Genomic DNA, 21,726 nt, shown 5'->3' with positions numbered 1-21,726 from the left:
AATAACAATTTGAAATAATAAATTATGTCAACGCGTTATTTTAATAAAAAATATAACTTTATTTGGTATCAAATTCAATTAAATCATTTCTTATTTAAGTTTATTAAAGTAGAATTTGTTATTTTAATTTATTCAAATGAAATAACACATAATAGGACAAAATTAATTAAAATTTGTAATTGTAACGTAGTTGACAATGTTAATAATTTTTTTTGCAAAATGCAAAATACAATAAATAAATAATAAAATAAAATAAATTTTTTTTCAAAATACAAAAGATAAAATAAAAAATTCTTTCACTTAGTGACAAATAACAAAATAATTTACAAAAAAAAAATCGTTTTTAGAGTCATTACAATCATTTTTAGAATCAACATCTAAATACATAAATAAGATATTATGTTATTCAATTTGTAATTTCTGAAATATAGTATTTGAATAAAGTTTGTTCTATAAATTTAACTATCATAAACAAGGGCGTATCGATGAGCTTATTATATGTATTATTCTGAATTGAGTCGTTTCTTTAATTAACAAAATAATATCTAATTCTTTTAAAAGTCTCTATATTCCAAAACATTCTTTCTCAAATTATGTTACTTTTATGATATGTTATCAATTTCTGTTGCGACATTACGTGACAATCGATCGTTATTTCAGGCGATACATTTAGGATTCCCGATTCCATAATGGGATTAACTTTTCTCGCAGCAGGAATGAGCGTCCCAGAGGCTGTGTCGAGTGTTATCGTTGCAAATCAAGGTAATTTTCTTCTTTTCGTGCTTTGACTCATCGATATCGTGCTAACGGGAATATCGGCGGATTAAAACGAATTTACACGAGTTTCTAGGTGAAGTTTTCCTATGATTTTTCCTTTTCTAATCTGTAAATCGATCAAGAAATAGTTAGCGAATAACGGTCACGATAACTATACGCTATCGTGAAACCGCTTGGTTATGATAACGTGACATTATCGCGATATTACTATCAAATTTGCTGAATCTTGGAATCCCTTTCTTTGCAGTCATTTACGAACTATATACTATGTACATATTACACAAGGTATTTCACTTGATATCATTACCTTGATTTAAGTTGTTATCGTTATTTTTAGTTAGAAATATTACAGTGAAAGATGAATAGTTTTGGAGGTGTCTATATTCTAATGTTATTATTAATCTTTTTATAGATGGACACGTGAAAGATTTGTGAAAGACAACTTTCGTTTTTTAGATGGAATCGTATGGTTCCAAATGCGTTGACTGATACGATATTTTTTGTAGAAAAGTATTAATCCATTATCAAGGAATTAGTTTAGAAGATATCTTAAATTCAATTTTTTATAAAATATCGTACGAAAGTCAAAGAAATAGATAGCAGTGTTTTTTATAAAAAAAAAAACATTAATCCATTTTTTATAAAAAAAAAACATTAATCCATTAATACATCAAAAAATTATTAGTTTGTTCGTAATTGGTGAACACACATACGTATGTTATCCTTGTCTTTCGTACGAAAATTAAAATTGAAATATCTTTTAATATACATAGAGAATGTCGAGTCGCACCAATCAATATGATTTAAAAAATCAAAGTTTACTTTCACTGACAAAAGATGAACAATATTAGGATATATATATATATCTTGAAACCATTCGTTATCATTTTCATTACTGCGGATAATGATAATGATATTCAGGGTAGTCATGTCACGAGACATCCTGTAGCCAATCCATTAACATTATTTCAACTGTTTCTTTTTAATTTATTACTCGTGAAGTAATAATATTTCATGATTTTTCTTTTGTTTTTTCTTCTAGTCTTATTTTCTACTTGATATTGCTAATTAAAAATATTATTTCAGGACACGGAGCCATGGGCATAAGTAATTCGATCGGTTCAAACGTATTCGACGTATTACTTTGTCTTGGATTACCTTGGTTCCTGAAGGCAGCATTTTTCCCAAAAGCTGGTAATCATTACGTAATCATTAACTCACAGGGACTGGTTTACAGTTCTATATCGTTATTTTCTACTCTCACTATACTGTACTTGTCTCTTCTAATTGGCAAATTTAAATTGACTCGAACTGTTGGAATAGTCTGCCTCGTTATGTACGTAATTTTCTTGATATTTGCTTCGATCCTCGAGCTCAATATGTTCTTCGTGGTTAATCTGCCAGTATGCAGTAACTAACATTTGATGTTTAGTTTGTAAAAACCTCACATAGTTTTACAAAAGAACATACAAAACTTCAAATCCAAGCTCTTCCTCTGTTCTCTTTCGATATTTCGATACGTACCATTGAATTATAACAATGGAATATTTGTTTAACGATGAATAAGCCACACTTGTCGCAAATGAACCAACGTTTAATTGATTTGTTATACTTTTTTGAATATCTGCACACATTCTACTGTACCATTTTGTGATGCATATATATTTATGAATTTGTGTAAAACTGTATGTTGAATTGAATATGTGACTTTAATAAGTATAATGTATGAATGTCTGTATATTGAGATACGTATGTACATACATATATATCTCTTTTTGCAAATAGATATTTATATAGCTGTTTCAATAATTTAGCACCAGTATTTTTCAAATAAATTTCTGATGTGACATTGTAGTTTGTAGTTCTCATCAAAGATACAAATGAAACAGAGTTTATGGTTCTTTGATATATGTAGTGTAACATATAATTGTTGTGTCATAGTAAAGCAAATTTAATTGAAAACGTACAAATGAACAAATGTATCAGAGAGAAAATACATTATTTCATTTGCTGTGTGTATATTTTTTCATTACATTAATCATTGTACAAGAATTGACCTATTAAAAAAATAAAAATATATAACTGTGCAGATATTATAAAGATGCAAACTAGAATACTTTAAAGTTGACCACAATTGGTAATTATAATGGTATGAGTAGTTTTCCCACTTTGAGTGCCATAGCTTTCAACTTTCTTTACTACACTCATACCATCAACTACCGAACCAAAAACTACATGCCTATTATCCAACCAACTGGTTTTTACGGTAGTTAAAAAAAACTGTGAACCATTGCAATTTGGTCCATTGTTTGCCATAGACAATATGCCAGGTCCAGTGTGTTTCAATTCAAAATTCTCATCTTCAAATTTCTCTCCATAAATAGATTTTCCTCCTGTACCATTGTGATTAGTGAAATCACCACCCTGGCACATAAATTTGGGAATTATTCTGTGAAAGGTACTTCCTTTATATCCAAAACCTTTCTCTCCTGTACAGAGTGCGCGAAAATTTTCCGCTGTTTTTGGGACTATATCTGCTCGTAATTCCATCACGATACGACCTAATGGTTTATCTGTAGCGGCTACGTCGAAATATACATGTGGCAAACCCATAGCAGATACTTGCAAAGTATACTTTTACTCTTTCACAATACCTTTTTCTCAGTTAGTGACGTATAATAATTATCTTAATTGTTATATTATTTTGTGGTTCAATTTATACCATCGAATTAAACGAAATCGTTCAACAAAAATAACTAGGTTAGCTTTTTTTCCTTTAGAATCATATATAAACAAATTGCGATCAACACGCCATCTTTGTGATTATCATTATAGACTGAACACGAATCACTCATATTTATGATATTTATGTGTTACGAGATTATATTTATCGTTTTACGTATTTATGTTTCATGCTTCAATAAATATCACAAATATGAAAAGAAATAATAAATAAAGGAAGAAAGGAAAACAGTTTTCCTCTCTATTTTTTTATCTATGATTCTGTTCTATATGTTTGTTAGTCGAATTACGTTTTAAGGCTCATTGAATCTGTGACCTATTTTTTTTTTTTTTAATATACGATAGCAAATTCGTAATAAACAATTTATATTACTAATCAATACACATTAGTTATAAAGCATGTACTGAGCAAATTTGCATAATTAAATTTAGTTATTCCGCCTAAATTGATTCGACTCATTCGCTGGATTATGGATGCTGTAAATACAGTATCTAAATACATAATAAATGCAATATACAATATGCATAAATTTTTATATACTCATATATTTTAAAATAACAATTGCCGTGCTTTAAAACTTGGATTTTTAGTTTTGTTAAAAATAAATTATGATATATTATAAGAAAAAGATCACAAATTCGTCCAGTAAATAGAATTTAAATCGTTCCTTTTTTTAATGTATATACATTATATATATATACATATATATATCTTCTATATATTATAATATAACTTATTTGATAAATATAAGTAATAGAAATGTAGAAAAATAGATAAAGTTAAATATAAAAATTTTTATATTTAAAACACATCCTTTATATTATGATTTCGCCAGAACAAACTCATGGACTTCTAAAATGATTTTTAACGACATAATTCTCTCTGTAACAACTTGTTTGTTATTATTAATTCAGCATTATAAGACATTATAGTACGAAAGCAGTTCGATGGTAACACGAAGTAGCGTAAAATATCATTATAGATGGCGGTTGCATGCTGTATTCTCAAATTATCGTGTCGTTGGCTTTCTATATTCATTTGAAAAATTTGTGACAGTAAAGTGTGTTGTCGACGCCCAGTTACTCGTGAGTGTTTCGGTTAAATTTTGTGTATTTCTTTCTTTGATGCGATTCGCATTTTGCTATGGGTTAAATCGTGAAAAATATCACTGGATATACTTGAGCATGTATTCGAATAATAATATTCTAAATTAGAAGCCAATAGATTTGACAAAATACCAAAAATGGCGATCTGAAAAAACAATTATTTCGTAGCAGTTCTACGTATAATTGAATCGCCTGTTGAAAAATTGGCAAACGTACACGTTTCCGTTTATTCTGCAAATATTTCTTTTTCTTACTTTAAACAAATATCTTCGAACGTAACGTTTGGAACGTACGAAATATTTTTTCCTTTCCTTAGCAAAGTGTAAGAATAGGACGTTAGGGGACATAATTGGACGTGACGGGATGTAATGAAACGTGACGAAAATCGACGGAATTCAGTAGGACTGGATTAGTCCAGACATTGTGTACTCAAATGAAATCAAAACTTTTTATTACTTTGCGACAAACAATTTCGTGTAAGAAAACTTGCACGTGATAGTACAGATTGTAATTAATAACACGTTACGCCTTTCGTTTTTACACAGAAACAGAAAACGAGGAAAAATGCAGACAATTAAATGCGTTGTGGTCGGGGATGGTGCAGTGGGTAAAACTTGTTTGTTGATTTCATACACCACAAATAAATTTCCATCCGAATATGTACCAACAGTATTTGACAATTATGCTGTGACTGTTATGATCGGTGGTGAACCATATACCTTAGGATTGTTCGATACAGCAGGTAATTATATTACATAGTTTGCTTTCCTTCGACTTGTTTTAGAACATGACAATTTATTGCTGGTTAATCATTGATTTAAAGGTCAGGAGGATTACGACCGACTACGTCCTTTAAGTTATCCTCAAACTGATGTGTTCCTTGTTTGTTTTTCGGTTGTGTCACCGTCGTCCTTTGAAAATGTTAAAGAAAAGGTATATGTGTAAATTTGATATTTATGACATGATTGATTAATCATCTAGAGATTTTACAACTCGGAAATTTTGCAGTGGGTTCCAGAAATAACTCATCATTGTCAAAAGACTCCATTCTTATTGGTGGGTACTCAGATTGATTTACGAGATGATGCAGCAACTATAGAGAAACTTGCAAAAAACAAACAAAAGCCTATATCGGCCGAACAAGGTGAAAAACTTGCCAAAGAACTGAAAGCAGTCAAGTATGTGGAATGCAGTGCTCTTACACAGGTGTGATTCTGCTCATTTATAATTTATAATGTTTCGTCAGTTATTAACATATATTCCTTCGGGTTTTTAGAAAGGTTTGAAAAACGTATTCGACGAAGCGATCTTAGCAGCGTTAGAGCCTCCAGAACCAGTTAGAAGAAGACGATGTATCGTTTTGTAGAGAGCAACTAACGCGGTTTTTAAAATCTATTAGCGCTGTTCGGACGATGATTGCTGTATGAGCTTGTCATACGGTGCATGCGAAAATACTTTTCGACTAACGATAGTTCGTCTGATTGTCGGTACGATCTATCTTTCGTTTTCAACTCATTCGATACACACTCGATTGGAAGAAAAAAATTCATCCAGAAAAGATGAAGACGAGCATTTTATGTATAAGAGGTACGCATGTATATTATGTGTGTACATGTGCATGTATATGTGTATGAATATTCGCGTACATATATATGTGCACACAAGCGCGCACACATACAAACACAAAGACACTCCTACATTTATCCTTTCGTCGACTGGTTCATCGAAGAAAGATTAACAGTTGGTTTTTACTTAAATCAACTTGAGGCAGCGGGCAAATATCAATGGTTTTTGGCAATCGCGTGGAAGGAACAATGTAATTATTGACAACCATAAACATCTACACGAATTTCGTATCAAAAATACCTGTAAAACATTCTTCTATTTAATATGTAAGACGTTTTTATTGATAAATTAGTAGTGTGAATTTTTTAATAAATCAGTTTAAAAAAAAAAAAGAATTAAGATTGAAACACATGAGTATATCTTTCACAGCTTTTCTCGTTTCTCTTTGGGTTATTTTTCACGTTCTTGAACTATTTTGTTCGCTTAACGCAACAGTGAATAATAGCGTTGATTCTCCCGCCCTTCCCTAATTTTTTCGGTACAAAAACATTTCGAAATAATAACGCGTTTAATATGTGGTTAAAGCTTTATTTACATACATTTTTTTCACGATGATATATCATGGAATAATTAAGTAAACTATATTACATGTAAAACTTGTTTCTAAGCTTGACCATTTACCATAAAAGTTTGGTATCTAACTTTGGGTTAAAACGGATTACATTCGAATTCGAATGTTACCCTATTTTCTATTCTACTATGTTGATACTTAGTCTCTATTAGGTCGCTATAATGCTGACTGCGTTACGCTCTCTCATACATGTATCTAGATACGCACGAGAAAATTTCTTGTCGACAAAAAAGTTTGATCGTACGATCTTTGATGAAGTAAGATGTATTTCTCCTATCGTTTACCATCGAAAGTTCAATGCGTTACGTTCACGGAAAGAGTATCACAAAAGGTGCGGCATGCCTATTACGTGTAGTCGTGTAACGTACTTAGTTTGTCATCATTTGCTGCTGTTGACTTGAATTTCAGAAAATGAGAGAAAGAGAGCAAAATGGTACGAAATGTTTCTCTATGATTAATCACTTTTGGTCTTTCATTTGAACACTGTTTTTTTTTTTTTTTTTTTTTTCTGAATACAGTATAAAAAATATACGTAAATCTCTATTAGCAAAGTGTCGCCTATGGTTTCAACGTTATCTTCGTTGTATCACTTCTGACATTAATAAATTCTCCTCGCGGATTAGTCTTTCTCTCGCAAGTATGAAACGGATAAAAATACGGAGATCGAAGGAAACGGAAGAGGTAGAGTAACGAACGCGGCACATACGAACGTAAATTACGAAACCCGATTGTTCAAAAATATCGTAAAAAAGTTAAAATACATTCGATCGTTTACGAATTTCATGATCGTTTTCACCATCGTATTTCTATCAGTCTGTAATACGTATAATGTAATGTATCTAAAAAAATATAACGAAACAACGTAGTATGTTAAATATCACGTTAGTTCAAGTGTACTAGCTGTAGCTGTATTTCTACTGCATGTTTCGCACCTTTCCTTTTCTTTTTTTCTTTTTTTTTTTTTTTCTTTTTTCTTTTCACTATAAAATTTCTAATTCATTTATCAATTCCACCGCAAAGACTCAATTCAATTCTGTTGAAAATAATTAGCGTCAGCTATACTTACATGTACACATAAACGCTGTAAACGTCCTTTGGTTTATGTTTATCGGTATCCCTGTAAGTATTTCGCCGTGACTAGAATCGATTACAACGTGTACGTACAATCTTGCCTCGTGATAAGCGACAAAACATAATTTATCTTTCGGAATTACAGACCCTGAGTTGGTTTTCTTTTTCTTGTTTCTCGCGTAGTTCGCATTAAATTCAGATTTCAATTCGATTGAAAATATGACGAGAGAAGGCAGTTCGTCCACCTGCGTGCCTTAGATTCTACATGAATATTTCTGATAATTAGATGGATAAAGTCGATGGAAAATTAGTCAAGGGGAACGAACGGCTATGTTTTGATATTGAAACAACGTGTTTCACGTACTTACATACGTCAAGTCTAAAAATTCGTTTATCACGTGGGAACAATTCCGTTAAAATGTTGACAAAAGAGTTACTGTGTTATTATCAGATTGGTGCATATGAAATGTCGTTTATTTGGAGCTTCTGACGAATCATCAATTAAATTTTATCTTCTGGTCAGATGAAGAAACAGAAAATTAACAATGAACCATGTATAATTCAATGTGATTCAAGGAAATCTGTAAATATGCAACAGGGATATCAGAATCTTATTATTAATTACCATGAGTAATCAGAATATTTGTTTAATTTTCTTACACAGGATATCCAAAAGTTCAAAGTTCAAGTTGTCATTACGTTTATATAGGTAAAATTAAAATTAAAATGTCAGAAACTTTATGAATGCTTCATTAAGAAGTTATAACAAAAATAAACCCTGTGTAAAGAAAAGCGTTATGTTATTTGCCCGAGACATAAATTTGAAACCTCTGAAAAACAACCTTTAACAATTTCAATCTGTGAATTTTTAAATTCGAGAATCTGGACTAGTGTAATATTAATACAACCGTTAAAAAAAACATTAAATTACATGGAAATTGTTTCAATTAAATACAGGATATCGCGAAGGAACTACATGCTCTTAAAGTTTCATGCAAAAAAACCGAGATTTCATATGCATCAACAACAACTGCGGTTTATGTTTCTGTTACTGCGCGTCGAGCACTTATACCAAACACGCGCAGACTTTTCACTAAACGGATTTAAACGTTCATGGCGTAATATATCGAATTTTGCGCGTGCGCTGGCAAAGCCTGTACACCGTTCGAATTATGCGCGACGTAAGAATTCGTCGTAAGCAAAATTCCGGGCTGCGATACGTCATGGGACGGTGCGCTGGCCGCTCCTTCGGGAACTCCTCGTTCCATCGTCGTGTAGTTGCCAATTATCTGTTGCTGGTGTAATTTCGAAGGCGAGCAGGGGATTTGCAGGGAGGATGAGGAGGAGCAAGACGAGGACGAAGAGGACGATGACGAGGAGAAGGAACAAGACGAAGAAGAGGAGGAAGAGGAGGAAGAGGAGGACGAGACCGATGTCGAAGAGGAGGAAGACGATGACAGAGAGGAGGACGGAGCGCAGGAAGCGGAGGAAGAGAAAACGGTAACGGTGGACGGTGTAGAAGATACAACGTTGTTAGGAACGGGCTGAACAGTTGCTGCGCGACATACGGCGTCGAAGTTGGCACTGCTGCAATGTATAGGATCGGGCATGTGATTCGAAAGAATGAAATTGGGATTCTGCTGAGGCGTAACAGGTTGGGGGGTGACAGTTGGTAGAGAAGAAAAGGTGGATGGCAGAGAAGAGGATGACGAGATAGAAGATGATTGTGGCAGTGAAGGAGAGAACGAGGCGGAGTTCGAGGGTACCGAAATAGAGGCGGACGAGGCGGATGACAAAAATGTTTGAGCCGACTGAACGTCGGACGAAGGTGTGGTGAGAACCGTGTGTCCCAAGTGTACTTGGTAGAATCGATAAGATCCTTCGGTGGTCGCCATTCCGCTGCCATTGAACGTGGCGCATCTCGATGGTGCTATCACGGTGTAAGATGACGACGAGGAAGATGCTACGGACGAAGCGGATATGGTCGATGGTAAGCAATAGAAGGCAGGCTGGTGATTGTGTCGATGATACGGATGATGCTGATGTTGCGCGTGATGATGGAGCTGCAACGAGTGATTGGCGGAATGAGGAACCGAGGAGAACGTGACGCCGGAAATACGAAAGTCGTCCGGTTGCTGATGATGGTGCAAATGAAGGTGCAAGGTCTGTTGGGCGGGCGGTAACGCGATTGGACTCGGCGACGAGATGGACGTGAGCCGGGAATCAAAGAGGGGAGAGGTGGAACCAGGTGGTACAGGGTGACTGATGGAACCGGCAGGCAGTGGCGAAGCGTGATCAAGATTTTGAGTAAGACTCGATATCGGCGATACCGAACGATTTCCCAAATGGAAATATCGAAATTGTTGCGGCGTTGGCGGTTGCGGCTGCTGCTGCAGCTGTGGCTGCGGTTGCGGCTGCGTTTGCGTTTGCGTTTGCGTTTGCGTTTGCAATCGATGATCGTTCTTGTTGGATCGAGGATACGGGTACCTCTCGATGTGATTCGCGTAACTGGGAGAAGGATGCGATGGCAGAATGCGTTGAATATTCTGGTAAGTTGGGTCGGACAGTCCGTTGTACGGAACGAAGTACATGGTTCGGTAACACTTGCCATTAGCAGGGAGTCCGGTATAAACGGTCGTAGGCACTATGTTACACCGATAATTGGTAGGAGTCGTTACGATAGGTTCCCTACGTCGAGCTTTCACCGAAGGGCCGCCGGTTGGACAATTTCTACCGATACCAACGGGAGCGATATTGTTCATATCAGTCTCTTCGGCTCCGGTCGCGACACCTCGAACAGTTCGCGTATTCGCAACGTTCAATTGCTCTTGGAAATACTGTTGCCCGTTCCTTGGATCTTGATAAAAACGAAAAGTGCCGTCGCTCGCCGATGATCGAGGATGTTGTCGCGCGTACAGGTCGTCCGTATACGGTTCGCGATCCAACGAGTTTTGAGCAGTAACGTTGGTATTCTCAACGATAGTTTGATAGATGTCGTCGATCTGCTTCTGCATCGTATTTATTCTGTTAATCGTGTTCGCATCTTGCTCGTCGGCGACCAACGTACCGACGTACGAGTTCGACGTAGAACCGTCCATCGTCTCGTCGTACAATGCGATTCGGCTATCAACGTTGACGCAGTTGTTCTCGTAATACGTCGGTAACGAAGAATGGAAGCTCGTTCTGAGAACGTTCGTGTTGTCGTTTTCCAAAACCGTCCGTTGGTGAAACGAGCCTGTGTTCTCGTCGATGCTGTCCTGCTGTTGCCGTTTGATGCCAGTTACCGATGGTCTACGATTAAATCCATAATCGTTTAATTCGTCGTCGTCGTTGTCCGCGCTACCAACGTCGTTACTTCCACCGTCGTTGTTGCCGTTACTGCTGCTATTGTTGTTGTTGTTGTTGTTGTTGTTATTGTTACTGTAACGACGATTGACCATGCATTGTACCTCACTACACCCACCAACACCACCAGCACCACCACCACTACCATTACTACCACTACCACTACCAGCACGACTGACGTTCTCATTGTGTGCGAAACACAGTAGGTGCCGATTATCGTTACCCTCGCTCTTTCCATCCACGATTCTATCAATTTTATTCTCTACGTTATAGCTATTGTTAGTACTGGCAATATTTATCATCGGCTGATACTGATTCTCGACCTCGTTGTAACGCCGCTTTAGTCTCTCGGTCCTGAACTTGTCCTGTTCTACAAATGCTAGCAACTCGTCGGTCGTGCTATCGCCTATGTCGGGTTTGTTGTTAATGCCCGTTGGCGTGCCTTTGGTAACATCCGGTGGACCCACGTAATTTCGATCGTCCTCGCAAAGCGCCGCCTCGATGTCTTCCAGACTGTAAGGCGAGAACGCGTTGTAGCCTACCGTCGAACCGCGATTTTCGTTCACCATTATTCTAGAGTTGTATCGATAATAATCCTCTTGATCCGCGTTGTTAACAGTTACGCAGGACAACGGCGCAAGGCTGGCTAGGAATTGCCTACGCCCGTCGGAATTGTTAGCTTTCAACGTGTTTTTCGATTGATGACCATCTTTTACTGTATTGTTGTTCTTCCCGTTATTTCCGAGACCGAGATCCGGCAAGTTTGAATGAACACTTCGTTTATGTACGAACAAATCAGTCAGTTTCTTGTACGTCGATTGACTGTGTATGCTATCAGGGGCTGCGGTACTGGTAGTGGTAGCAGAAGGATTTTGCTTATAGTAATTAGAACCTGTGACCGTTGTGGTCATGGTCGTGGTTGTCATTCCTACCGTGGTTATCACTGACGACAAGCTCGAAGACGTGAGCATTGTCGTTGGCATCGCCGTGGTTGTTAACGTAGCGGTAGCGTTGGTGATTATGGTGGTCGTCATGGTTGCTGCGTCCGAGAACGCGGCGAATTTCGTACCGGCATGTATGTTAGCTGGTAACGCAGCTACCGTTGACATGTCATCGACACTGGTTGAATTATGAATGTACGTGGCCTCCGTCGAGGATACACCGAACCCAGTTTCCTCATGCGTCGATAACGGAGTATGTATCGACAGTTCGTCGTCGATTTCCGTACTTGTGAACGAATCCGTGACATCCTTGCTCGAATTTTGACAAACGTCCTCTTCCTCTTGGTCCACGCAGGTGAGCTGACGTATACGCTCCTCCAGCGACAAGTTCTTCGATGGATGACCCTTCTTTCGCGAATTCGTACGATATTTGTCGAGGAGGCTTCTTCGAAGGGTGTTCCTCTCGATCGTTCTCCGAATTGGATTCATGGAGTCGTCGTTGAGAGAGGCTTGACCGTCGGAAATTTTCGATCTGTTCGCGACGTCGAGGAAACGCAAGTTCTCGGCGGTGACGAGAAACGCCGAGGTATCCTGTTCCTCGTCCAGAGCGTGCGCCGATGAAATCAGTTTACCGAGAGGGGCGGGGGGCGGTGAGACGAATTTTGGATTGGGAAACAATTGTCTAACTGCGGAATTCGGCTTAAGGCTATTACCCGTCAGAGAAGAATTACCCAGCTTGAATACAAGAGAAAGCTCCTTTATGTCGGACGACGTTTGATTTACCGCAAGTCGGTTTTCGTTGTCGCGTTCTTCCGTGTCGTTAGTCGTTTTCTTAGGCAAACTCGACTGGGTATCCAGTTCGTCCTTACGGCAACAAACATCTTCGCTGCCCACGACACATTCGACGGAGTCGTTGTCGTCCGTAGTGACGTGGTTGTTTGTCGGCCGATTGATCGTTGTTTCCGCGCCATGGGAAGCAACGTTCTTCTCGCAAACGTTTTTCCGGCTAGCTTTCTTCCCCTGTTGCAAATCGATATCCTCTTCCTCGCTGATCTCGCGCACGATACGTCGTTCGGTGACGGTTGTCATAGTTATCGTTTCGACGAGATACCGGTGACGGGATTCTAAAAAAGAAAGAACAACGTTCTTTGTACACACATTTGCCATCGGGAGATTAGTTAACGCTTTTAGTGCGTATGTTATTTGCATGGACAGATTAAAAAATATAACAGTGTACCATTGTTAGTTCCTTTTGGCAGTTGTTGGTCTGTTTTTTGCACATTCCCGTTGCTACTTTCTATTAATCCATGGTTGCATCGGGATTCTCCTTCGATCTCTGTACCTGTAAAATCACGCGATGCCATCTCATTAGTTACTTGCATGTTTAATATGAAGATCCTTATTTTATCTGTATAAGCTACGAGTCCGAATTTTAATTTTTAATATACACAAGCACCCGCGTTCATATTTTCCTTTCACGAATATCCGCGTAGCTATTTCTATACACGTGTTCGCGTGTGTATAAGTGTACAGCCGTCAAACGTGAAGTTTCAATACGCACGTCAAACGCATTTATACCGGTACAATGGGAAAAGCATGTTCCTGTTTTTCTATACGCGATTTTCACAACAGAGGCACGCTTCGTCCATTCGATAAAATGACTGTCACACTAGAAATCGTCCACCTCTGAGCGATTCCCTGAATTAATAGACATACATAGACTACGTGTATATCATAGTATGAAAAGGAATCCGTAGTGGTTAAATGAATAAGTAAAGAGACTAGCAATCTTGCAAATTTATTGTTCGAATCCCGGCCCCGTCACTTCTGAAATTTTCTCCAATAATGCTGGCTAGACTTGATTGACTCGATTGAAAATGTAAATCCAAAAGGAATAAAGCGAAAACGAAAAACAGTGTGACCAAAAAAAGGAGCGAGGGAGATTAATCAAAATATGGAATAAGAGTGAGACAGGAAAACGATATATAGAAGATGGAAGAATACTTTCGAAAAGCCTTGGATATGCTAAAAAAAGTAATACCAAAGAAGAATGAAAGCACCGATACGCTATATAAAAAGATGTATATTAAGAACACGGATCATTTATTTATTTCTTAATACACGTGTCACGTACAAGTACACGTGTCACGTACAAGTACACGTGTATTTCGTGTTATTTCAGAATCATGATCTCTAGCAGAGACGTATACGAGTCTATACGAATGGCATTGTTGACACGAAAATCAAGCAAGCATGTAACATATATTATATGTACGACGACGATCAGTTTTAGTTAAGAATGTAGATACATAACATTTTAACATATCGTTTTCCCTGGATAGCACGAAAATACCGGAGTCACGGTACACTGTACTTCCGGCGAATGCTGACGACCCGTATGTATAGTTAACGTTCATAAACACGTACACGAACGAGTGTGCGATCGACGTTTATGTATTAGCTTCATAAGCAATTTTCTTTCTCTTTCTTTGCTTTTTTTTATCATTAAAACGCATAGATGGTTATTACCCAATTAAACAACGATCACACGGTCATTAAACAGAAGCGTTAAGAACTTCTCTGTTACACAGAGTTTGCTCGGTACAGTTTTGTCGTGCGATGTATATATGTAGAAACGAAACGTGAAGAAATAAAAATTCGGTTTACACCGTGAAGTTTCATACGGCGAACCCGTTGAGAGAAAATAGAGTAGTCTGTATGGGAAAAAATAAAGGAAGTTATCTGCTATTCTTGTTAAGAGGTATGTATTATTTATCATTATGCATTTTATATTATGGAGAGGAATGGCGTGGGAACGCGTGTGAATATTGTACACGAGAAGTACATTGTTCTTTTACATTGGCTCGAATTAATGTTTCCTTCTGATTCAAATTTGGCCGGGTTTTAACGAAGGAACAAAAGAAGAAAACACAGCTTGTTAGAATTCAAATGGCGGATTTATACGAACAAGTAAAGGGAGAAAACTTGTTTTTTCTTTGAGAAAGGACGTGAACCTCTCGAGCGTTTACATCGTACATGATTTTAATAATTATTGTGCATCTCGACGTAGTGTTCTTCATATCTTGAAACCATTATATCAACCGGCTTGTTCAAACTTATCTTGTTCCGTTCAATGTCTAGCAAATTCAGTTCATAAGACACTGTTCTAACGGTTGCATAGTTTTCGTGATAAGTTTGTCACAGCTATAGTCATTTGGTAGAAAGTTATTTTCTATGAATTGCTCCGATTATATCTAAACAAAAACCATACGTGATATGTCATCAGAATAGCATTCGCAAGGAGTCCAAATATTGGCAGGATAGGTCTAGATATACACTTATATAATACATTATTAATAATATTATTATTATATAAATAATACTATTATTAATAATATAATATATTATTAATAATAAATTAATAAATATTAAAATTAAGATTTATTGAATCTAAGGTGCAACATTTTACCTGTGTTTCCCATGATGTACAATATTTGTTATTCTTCTAGTGATAAACTAGAACGCTCAAAGAATTGACATAAATAGGTATACAACGAACGTGTATCAGAATGCAACTTACCTGTCGTTCGAAGGTAATCCAACGACGATCGTAAGCAACACTCTGCTACGTTGGGAAGTTCCCCGTTGGAATAAACATCCTTGTAACCTTCCGGTGGGCTCAGTGTCTCTTGTTGATGATCTTGCCTTGAAAGCAACGGCGGTCTTTCTATCGATGATTGTGACGGCGGTGGAGGTGGTGGTGGCGGCGGCGGTGGTGGAGGTGGCGGCGGCGGCGGCGGTGGTAGTGGCGGCGGAGGAGGTGGCGAGGGTGAAGACAACGTAGACGATACGATCGTCAATGGCGGCGAAGCGAATTCGCTTGGAACTCGCTTGTGACTCTCGACGTCCTTCGGCCCGTCCACTCTGTCGCGACTTTTCACCTTGTCTCGTAGATCAGCCGAGTTTCCCACTTTCCCCACCACTTGCTCGTCGACGTTCGATTTTCTCTCATCCGTTTCCACCACGCTCTTTCGCGCCTGGAGCCCTTTCTGCGTCGCAACGCGCTCCTTCCTTCTCGCGACATCCTCTTTAATATCCTCTTCAACCGCTAATTCTTCCTCTTCCTCTTCCTCGCCCTCTTCGATCTCTTCGTCATCTCCTTCCACCTCGATCTCATATTCCTCGTCGTCCTCGTCCTCCACATGTAACTCGACGCACTCGAATCCTTCGCGAGCGCAGCTCTCCTCTCTGAACGTGTTCTCGTGTATCATTTCACCGTCCCTCTCTATATCGTGGTATCGATTGTTGTCCGGGACGCCGAAATGAAGATTCAACTCGGCCCGGCATTCCTTACAGTTGCCGAGACGCATCAGCTCGTGCTCCTGGCAGCAACAGTCGCAATCCTCCTCGTAATCGGCGCAACATTCCTCCTTTATCAGTATTATGTAATCAGCGGCGAAAAACTCGTTCAGCTTCTCGTTGATGACCACCCGGTTTTTCTGCGATCTCGCCTTCGATTGGCCAGGCTTTTTCAACAAGGACTTGAGAATTTTCGCAGGCTGCTCCGCCGGAAGTTTGCTTCCGTGCTCCTTCATTATTGGGGCTTCTTTCTTCCCCTTCCTCTGTTCTCTCTGCTAGTATATACTATATACTTTTCCCTTTCCGTGTCCACGTCTCCCCTCCCCCCTCCCCCTCGCGGGCACCTCTTTCTCTGTCGGTCGACCACAGGTGTACGTTGCAACGTTATATCTCCGCGCTTCTCTCCCTCGTCCGTAATTAAATCATGTTGTACGCCCTCGACGTTACCTTTGTCTCCCGTTCGGAATGAAATTCCAGCTCCGCTTTCAACTGAGCAGGTACCCCGATCCCGATCAAGTACACTCGTGCCTCGACATAATACTACGCATAATACAATCGATCACCCGGTACGATCCATCGTCCGATCCTGTTAAGTAATTAAGTGTCGTCAAGAAGCCACTCCATACTTTCCCAGAGACCACCACTCTTACTTCGTTTCTCGTTAATTCGGGCGACACAATAATATCGCGAACGGGCAACCAGAGTCAGCAGACGATCAACCGACGTGCACCATCGAATCGTCATGATCCGTAATTGTCACACGAGCGTATATCGATCCAACATTCTTCGACATCGTGAACGAACGAAGGGAGGGAAAGGAAGAAGAGAAAAGACCGATACGTGGGAAGCAGAAGTTGGAAATTAATTTCGAAATCGACGCGCGTCCTCCCGTTAAGACCGTCTCTTCGCCTCTTCGTTGTTCCCGTGGCTGCTGTGTCTCATGTGTCACGCATGAGAAATTAGTCGAATTATGTAACAGGAGACGCTTTCCGACCGGCCGATGGGAAAGCAACTGGAAATGCGAACGAACGGACGCGTACAATTGGAATCGTCGAGCGTCTCGTTTATGCCGTTGCGGCGACAAACAATACCTACGCGCGTGTAACTCGACGCTCTCATGCTTCGGTGTTCCGCCGAAGATTCGCAGGAAGGGCTGCCACCAGCGTTATCAGCCGGTCATTATCACTGTCACACAGGCGACAAGCGGACCGGCGTCTCGAGTCTCGTCGACGACGCGGATGGTCGTTAAACTGTACCGCCGCGATGTTTTCGTCACGATACTCGCTCAGCGACGTTGCGTCGTCGCTTTCGTCATTGGCACCGTTTTCTTTCCCGAACGCTCAGTGTTTCGTTCGTTGTGCGCAAGCGAACGCTCGTTTCAGGTAACACTCGACCGTTTATCGATCTTGCACGGCGAACGTGGGCGCACTTCTAAACGATACAACGCACCACCGCCATCGTTCTCGTTGTAGCCCGTACTTTCACCGTATGTACACGCGCATACTTGCATATTTGTACATACGTGCCGCGTTAATATTCCAAGCGTGATGCTGAAGGACCGTGCTCTCCTCTGTCCGCGACGAATGAACGACGAATGAACTTTTCTTCTTTTCCTTTTCGTTTCTTTTTTCTTCTCTTTTTTTTTCGCGCTAATCGATCGCAAATTTTATTAGGCGAGATTAGAATTAGTTACCCCAGGGAGAGCTGCTGGAACGGTCGCGCACTCGGGTGAAACCTCTGATACTCACGACGCGTCGACGACCACTACCGTCGCGGCGCAACAGTTCGAATCGCGTGCAGCATAGCTTCTCGTTCGAAACGAACGCCGTGTGCCGTGGCTGGCTGTCATCCGACCGTTTCCATCCCGAGAGGACACCACCTCACGACCGTCGCCTCCGGTAGATCATTAACGCGCACCGCAACTGCGCATTGCGTCACACGTTTGAACGCTTCCCGCGCAAGCATCGGTCGCGACGCGTCACGATCGACGTTGGTCAGTGTTTTTCAATAAATTTTTCTTCAAACCGGTTGGGGTCAGGTGGTTTTAAAATTCTCCCACTTTTTCTTGTTTCTTTTTTTTTTTTTTTTTGTTTTTTGACAGTTAATGCACGGTGGGATCTCTTTTAACTCATTTTTTTTTTTTTTTAAAGATGTGTTTCAATAAATTTAAAACGTTAGTTGCACGATGGGATTATTTGTGCCCCACTCTGTAACAAAGGATTTATTTAAATATTACTTTCTTTTCATTTCAACAAATATTTCATGTTTAATAATTGAAATAAACGTTTTACTCCTTTCTTTATATTAAAAAAAATTTTAGTGCAGGTAGAATTTTTCCTTTTTCTTTAAAATTGCGTGCCCGAAAGGGTTAAATACCTGGTTAAATGCAAGGTTGTTTGTTATCTTGGAGCTTAGATAACGTGCAGATATTGATTACCTGGTACTTGAACAGACCTGAATAACTATCTCGTCTGTGACGACGTTATTGTGCGCAGCATCATCGGTTATTATAATGTTAATGAAAATAGATAATCAATTCTGAAGTCTCTAGAGTAGATGTATTATTGTGTATATATAGATATGATTGAACATTTTTGTTAGCATAAATGCACTTTCGACGCGACTGAGATTTTCATTCATCTGTGTATCACAGTGAAATAGATATCACTCCGAAGAATAACGATACAGTGTTTCAAAATGAACGCGACACGTCATCAGCATTTTACAATATTCGACAGTGCTGATAACAACACATTTAAATATATATTTGTACGAGATAATTTGAAGCGTATGCAGTTCAAAATAATCACAAAATTCTAATGTAATTTCTGATAAATTATTTCGATTTATTCAGCAGCATTTCTGAATATTTATATACGCATTTCGTAGGTTAAATGAAACATAAAAAGAAAACTGCGAGTCTAATTCGAAAAATAAATTTATCAAAGTTTAGAAACTAGTCATCTTAATTAGCTTTTTTTACAAATTTAAATTGATAAATGGATAGTATCACCACGTAGCGGTGAAACGGTGGAACTAATTTATATTGCTGTCTTTGTTGCACACTAGTACCCTCCTTGTCTACCGCGTCTATATGTCTGTCCTCGTCGCACGCTGTTGCTCTCCTTGTCTACCGTGGATATATCTCTGTCCTTGTCGCACGCTATTGCCCTCCTTGTTTACCATGCGTATACGTCTATCCTTGTCGCACGCTGTTGCTCTCCTTGTCTATCGTGCATATACGTCTGTCCTTGTCGCACGCTACTGCCCTCCTTGTCTAACAGCGATAGACAAGGAAAGCAATAGCGTGCGACAAGGACAGCCTTCGATCTACTGAAAAAAAAATTCAACTTTTTACACACACGTTTCTCTGGGACAAAACACACATATAAAGAAAGCGGGGAGTCTAATTTTAAGGAGGCATATGAAAAAGTTCGGAAATTATTCCTCTTAATTAGGTTTTTCTCATAATTAGTGCGAACTGTCACAAAATGGACATGGTGGCGCCATCTAGCGATAACTCAGTGGTACTAATTATTTATAAAAATACTTATTTCTGCATTTTACGGGACAAATGGGATATGAAAAGAAAGCTAAGGGTCCAATTAGGGTAATGCAATCGCCAAAGTTTGCAATTCATTTCGCTAAATTAGGTTTTTTCACAAATGAAAATTTCTCTATTTTACGGGGTTGTAGCGACCTATAGTTCCTCGAGTGCGAGTTTCGAACACCAACTTGCACAAGCCGCAAGTGGCTGTGCACCTAGCGTCGAAGTCAACCGATATTCGATGTTAAGCAAACAGAGTGCGGAACCGCTAGGATGGGTGACCCATCCAGCCTAGCGAATAGTTACAACAACAAGCGTCTGGGGTAAGGAGTCGCTGCCATCAGCCCCACTGATGAGTCTAGGCAGCGACTCTCTAAGACGAGAAACGCCACAACCTTTCCTCACCTTACCCACATCATCACTTCCTACATTATCCTCGCATTATTATCGCCATTTCAATCCCTTCAAGCCTGAGGACACGTGCGACATCTGTCTTGCTTCGACGTGAATCGATTTTATCCAGTGAGAAAAGATTTTTATACTGCTTCGAAAAAACCGGCTTGAGATCTATTTGTGCGTATTATACACGATGTATGTATCGAGACGCTATATTTTAAGAGACCTGTTATGAGGTCGATATACTATGAATAATTTAACGTAATGGATAGAAATAATGGACATTTATGAATTAATATGTACTCGGAGATCGCAGAAGTCGATGGAACTCGTGGAAAACGAGACTTTTGTATATATATATATGTATTGAACTTTGTATTTATTACTTCTATTGTAGGTTATAGGACTGCTAGGATTATTGTTACGTTCATGTATGTATGTACGTACCTAGAGAAAAGAATTCGACAATAAACAGCTCGAAAAGCAACGAATCACGCTTATTCTTCACTGCAATTAAAAATAATTCCAAATAATTTTAACGATCTTCGGCGTTAATCTCTCTCTTTCAGTTCTTCATTGCGTTGAGTTCACTGCTAAAGAAATGTTTATGGCAAGTGACGTCTACAGTGATTCCCATTGATATTCAGGCACTAAATATTAAAACAAACTTTTATAAACATAGAATACAAATTTTTTTATAAATATAAAATTTTTATAAATATAAATATAAAATATAAGATCGTGGAACAATAAACTTGTTTTAAAGCTAGTGTAAGCGAATGTTAGCCACGCCGCCCGTTCCTATGCGTGGGAAGACTTCCTTGCCTACTCGGTAAAAGAGGCCACTCAAGGTTGAGGACCAGGTGACGGTCCCAAAGTTTATGACGGATGCCCGTAAGGTCCCAAGGTTTATGACGGATGCCCGTAAGGTCCCAAGGTTTATGACGGATGCCCGTAAGGTCCCAAGGTTTATGACGGATGGCCGTAACCCAGAACTAGGGTACCCGGACGAAAGTCAGACCGAGGGATATATACCTGAAGGAGTGCACGGAGGAGTAGTCCGTCAGCAGAACGTCACCTAAGTCGAACGTCGGAGTCAGTGTAGTGCGAAAATATACACTTTGTCCTCAACGAGAAGTGATTTGTAAAATTGTTGCCTACACTAGTTAAAAATAATACGTAGTGTAAGTAAATGAGTAAATATAATAATTTTAATATTTTAATATTAACAACAATTAAAAATT

General features: G+C 38.9%; 4 protein-coding genes across 12 annotated transcripts in view; 2 read left to right on the top strand and 2 right to left on the bottom strand.

The window, feature by feature from the left end:
* Nucleotides 1-2,796, top strand: part of LOC122527064 (sodium/potassium/calcium exchanger 4-like) — a 48,635-nt gene extending 45,839 nt beyond the window's left edge. For both annotated transcript variants that reach the window (XM_043650882.1, XM_043650881.1), the window contains 2 exons: nt 661-762; nt 1,864-2,796. In XM_043650882.1, the coding sequence (XP_043506817.1) occupies nt 661-762; nt 1,864-2,195 (434 nt within the window). In that variant the 3' untranslated portion in view covers nt 2,196-2,796. The remainder of the gene's footprint in view (nt 1-660; nt 763-1,863) is intronic.
* LOC122527083 (cdc42 homolog) lies at nt 1,862-6,596 on the top strand. 8 transcript variants are annotated; one of them, XM_043650933.1, is made up of 5 exons: nt 1,862-1,971; nt 5,178-5,368; nt 5,450-5,559; nt 5,635-5,832; nt 5,903-6,596. In XM_043650933.1, exons 2-5 carry the CDS (start codon nt 5,191-5,193, stop codon nt 5,990-5,992), a joined length of 576 nt encoding a protein of 191 aa, XP_043506868.1. In that variant the 5' UTR covers nt 1,862-1,971; nt 5,178-5,190; the 3' UTR covers nt 5,993-6,596. The 8 variants fall into 8 exon arrangements, with proteins under 8 accessions (XP_043506868.1, XP_043506862.1, XP_043506866.1 ...); XM_043650927.1 differs by lacking the exon at nt 1,862-1,971 and adding an exon at nt 4,503-4,605 and having other exon boundaries at nt 5,172-5,368; XM_043650931.1 differs by lacking the exon at nt 1,862-1,971 and adding an exon at nt 4,527-4,605.
* Nucleotides 2,779-3,634, bottom strand: LOC122527086 (peptidyl-prolyl cis-trans isomerase). The gene has a single exon (XM_043650942.1). It carries the CDS (start codon nt 3,388-3,390, stop codon nt 2,896-2,898), a length of 495 nt encoding a protein of 164 aa, XP_043506877.1. The 5' UTR covers nt 3,391-3,634; the 3' UTR covers nt 2,779-2,895.
* A 711-nt stretch (nt 6,597-7,307) lies between the features above and the next one.
* Nucleotides 7,308-18,470, bottom strand: LOC122527050. The gene is made up of 3 exons (XM_043650849.1): nt 15,761-18,470; nt 13,418-13,522; nt 7,308-13,304 (listed from the first exon to the last, which is right to left on the bottom strand). The coding sequence occupies exons 1-3, from the start codon at nt 16,773-16,775 to the stop codon at nt 8,998-9,000; spliced, it is 5,427 nt and encodes a 1,808-aa protein (XP_043506784.1). The 5' UTR covers nt 16,776-18,470; the 3' UTR covers nt 7,308-8,997.
* Between the last annotated feature and the right edge of the window lie 3,256 nt (nt 18,471-21,726).

Source organism: Frieseomelitta varia, unplaced genomic scaffold (assembly GCF_011392965.1).
Source record: "Frieseomelitta varia isolate USP_RPSP 00005682 unplaced genomic scaffold, Fvar_1.2 scaffold_208, whole genome shotgun sequence".
Classification (NCBI taxonomy): domain Eukaryota; kingdom Metazoa; phylum Arthropoda; class Insecta; order Hymenoptera; family Apidae; genus Frieseomelitta; species Frieseomelitta varia.
This window is presented reverse-complemented; position numbering and strand designations above follow the sequence as displayed.